This window comes from Portunus trituberculatus, chromosome 39 (assembly GCF_017591435.1).
Source record: "Portunus trituberculatus isolate SZX2019 chromosome 39, ASM1759143v1, whole genome shotgun sequence".
NCBI lineage: Eukaryota > Metazoa > Arthropoda > Malacostraca > Decapoda > Portunidae > Portunus > Portunus trituberculatus.
The window spans coordinates 6,064,873-6,068,557 of record NC_059293.1 but is presented as its reverse complement, the minus strand read 5'-3'; the positions used below and the strand labels follow the sequence as shown (position 1 = coordinate 6,068,557).

Here is a 3,685-nt window from a genome sequence, read left to right as displayed (position 1 = left end):
TTGGTTATTCGCCATTTCTTATTTTCAAAATAGTGTTAGACACTCCACTATCCATTAAGCATAAATCATTACTCTTGTCATTATTATTATTACTTTTGTTATTGTTATTATTATTATTATTATTATTATTATTATTATTATTATTATTATTATTATTATCGTCGTCATCATCATCATCATCGTTACTCATAAAATCATTATGTAATAATAATGATAATATTGGTAATTTTTATTTCCTGCTGATATCTGTGTTCGTCATTTCATATTAGTGTTCCATCTCGCTTATATTGTTTTGTTCTTGTCATTGATGATAATTCTATGATGGTGTCTCTGTCCACAGTTCACAATGGTGGAAACATTAACCACAGCACTGTTCGACCAGTTTGAGTTCCTGCGGGCCAAGAAGCCGTTAGTGGTGGGCCTGATGTGCCTAGCATTGTTCCTTTGTGGCCTTACGATGTGTCTTGAGGGTGGCATATACATGTTTGAACTCTTCAATTGGTATTCCGCAAGCATTTCTGTCATCATCCTTGCTATTACTGAAATTGTACTTGTACAGTATATATACGGTGAGTCTCTCTCTCTCTCTCTCTCTCTCTCTCTCTCTCTCTCTCTCTCTGTCTCTCTCTCTGTCTGTCTGTCTGTCTGTCTGTCTGTCTGTCTGTCTGTCTGTCTGTCTGTCTGTCTGTCTGTCTGTCTGTCTGCCTGCCTCTGCCTGCCTGTCTCTCTCTCTCTCTCTCTCTCTCTCTCTCTCTCTCTCTCTCTCTCTCTCTCTCTCTCTCTCTCTCTCTCTCTCTCTCTCTCTCTCTCTCTCTCTCTCTCTCTCTCTCTCTCTCTCTCTCTCTCTCTCTCTCTCTCTCTCTCTGCAGCTGTGATAAATCTTTTAATGGTGTTAGTTTCTTTTATGTGCTTGTTTCATTTGCCCTGTTTGAAGTTGAACCATTGAATGCAATATTTATTTGTTTCAATTTTTTTTCTTCTTTTAGCACAATAAAGTTGACTTACGTTTTCTTTCACTCGCAGGATTTAAGAACTTCATGAGAAATATTAAAGAAGAAATGGGTATTTATATGCCCGCACCACTCTATGTGTACTGGACAGCTACATGGCTCTTCATTACTCCCGTCGCTCTTGTTGTGAGTCGCTAAAATTTTTCTTTTGGACTAAAAACACAATTCTTATTTAACAAACTTGTGAGCGGTAAACTCTTTAGAATCAATTTGGTAATAAGGCCCACTATGTGTAAATCCAAATGGCTCACAAAAATGTTTTCTTTCTCTTGCAGCTCATTTTTTTCTTGTCGTGCTATTACTTTGTGCCAGCTTATTTTGGCAAGTACGTATACCCGGCAAACATCCAAGCGCTGGGCTGGTTTATATGCTTCTCCTCCGTGGTGTTCATTCCTATGGGCGCTCTTTACGTTCTTCTGAAAGGTGGCAAGGAATATAAGGACCTTATTAGGTCCTCGCCAGACTTCTGCCCTGGACACGTTAGGAAACTGAGAGAAAAAGAAGCTGCTGCCACTAAAGGCCAACCTGATGGCGTCTTCCGGTATACCTATGATAATGAAGGTTTTCAGGAACCCACTGCCAAGGTAAGATTCAGATTGATGGCTGACAATAGAAAAGACAGGTGTGGTGTGATAGCTGATTGTAGGATAGCAGGTGTGATGTGATAGCTGAATGTAAGAGAAGCAGGTTTGATGTGATGGCTCTCCGTAAGAGGGGCAGGTGTGGTGTGATAATGGTTGGCTGTAGGAGGAGCAGGTGTGGTGTGATGGCTAGCTGTAAGAGGGGCAGGTGTGGTGTGATGGCTGGGTGTAAGAGTAGCAGGTGTGGTGTGATGGCTGGGTGTAAGAGTAGCAGGTGTGGTGTGATGGCTGGGTGTAAGACTAGCAGGTGTGGTGTGATGGCTAGCCGTAAGAGGGACAGGTGTGGTGTGATGGCTGGGTGTACGAGGGACAGGTGCGGTGTGATGGCTGGGTGTAGGAGGGACAGGTGTGGTGTGATGGCTAGCCGTAAGAGGGACAGGTGTGGTGTGATGGCTGGGTGTATGAGGGACAGGTGTGGTGTGATGGCTGGGTGTAGGAGGGACAGGTGCGGTGTGATGGCTGGGTGTAGGAGGGACAGGTGTGGTGTGATGGCTGGGTGTAGGAGGGACAGGTGTGGTGTGATGGCTGGGTGTAGGAGGGACAGGTGCGGTGTGATGGCTGGGTGTAGGAGGGACAGGTGTGGTGTGATGGCTGGGTGTAGGAGGGACAGGTGCGGTGTGATGGCTGGGTGTAGGAGGGACAGGTGCGGTGTGATAGCTGGGTGTAGGAGGGACAGGTGTGGTGTGATGGCTAGCCGTAAGAGGGACAGGTGTGGTGTGATGGCTGGGTGTACGAGGGACAGGTGCGGTGTGATGGCTGGGTGTAGGAGGGACAGGTGGGGTGTGATGGCTAGCCGTAAGAGGGACAGGTGTGGTGTGATGGCTGGGTGTATGAGGGACAGGTGCGGTGTGATGGCTGGGTGTAGGAGGGACAGGTGTGGTGTGATGGTTTGGTGTAGGAGGGACAGGTGTGGTGTTATGTATATCGCTATACATACAGTATATATCCAATTTGAATTATGAAATGTGACAGCTGAACCATCATCTCTTAAGGTCCTTTTTCACACAGTGAATTGCATGTCTTTCATGTTAATATTTGTTGTTCGCATTATTTCATTCATCCAAAATGCTAAATATTGTCTATTTCTTTAATTCAGGTCTATCCAAAGATACCCAAGGAAACACCACCTCCGTACTCCAATCACATGTGAAGGGTGCAGTGCTCTGGTCCCTCCGACATACTTTTTCTCACGGGGCTGCGGCAGCCAGCCTCTGAAGCATCTTTCATAAGCCTGTGTTAGAATTTAGGACACAATGTAACGTATTTTTTAATCAGTACTTTTCGTTATGCATGTCTTCTAATTCAAATGCGTATTTTATCTGAGGCATGCACATTTTACCTGACTCAGACATAACAGGGTAAAAAACAATATTAACACGAATCTCGTAGTATATGACTTATATATTTGTTGAATACCCTTTCATCACGATACGAAGTAAACCACTTCATTAATTAGTGCTAATTGTTTTCGTCACAAAACCTGTTTTCCACGTGATCGCATGTCTATGTTCATGAAAGTTTCGAAGAGTGTAAGGTATGAGCTACAGATTAACTTATGTGAAGAAGTCACTCAGGGAGTGGTCGAGTCTCTTCTGTGAGTCTCGTACTTATCAAAGACGTTGGGATCCGGTTACTGCTTGCCTTATTGAATATGTAACCAGATTTCCTGTTTCGTACTCTGAACACCACCTTCCGTTACTTAAGAATATGAAGGATTGAGTTCCTTCGGTTTGAGAAATGACAATTTCTGAAATAATTCTTCATCAAAAGCCTGTAAGGGATAACTGAATAAAATAATTGAAGGGATAGTTGAATGTAGAGTGTTTTCGACACTCAGAAATGTTTTATCAAAAAGATCATGACTCGACATCTTTAGCATGGAATATCAAACTGGAAAAAAAACAATTATTGTTACAGCTGATACTCCCTGCATTCTGGTCTTTTGTATGAACACACCGTGTAGCAGATTTGAAATGTATAACAAACACACATTCAGGATTATTTCGCTTTTTATCACTCTCTCGCCTCGTGATG

General features: G+C 43.3%; 1 protein-coding gene across 1 annotated transcript in view; it reads left to right on the top strand.

Moving 5' to 3' along the window:
• LOC123515639 (sodium- and chloride-dependent glycine transporter 2-like) overlaps positions 1-3,685 on the top strand; it is a gene marked incomplete in the record, with an annotated part of 27,674 nt that overhangs the window by 23,960 nt on the left and 29 nt on the right. Inside the window, 4 exon segments of the mRNA XM_045274454.1 lie at positions 341-569; positions 1,024-1,136; positions 1,286-1,594; positions 2,748-3,685. The exon segment at positions 2,748-3,685 is cut by the window's right edge and continues 29 nt beyond it. Coding sequence (XP_045130389.1) covers positions 341-569; positions 1,024-1,136; positions 1,286-1,594; positions 2,748-2,801 — 705 coding nt within the window.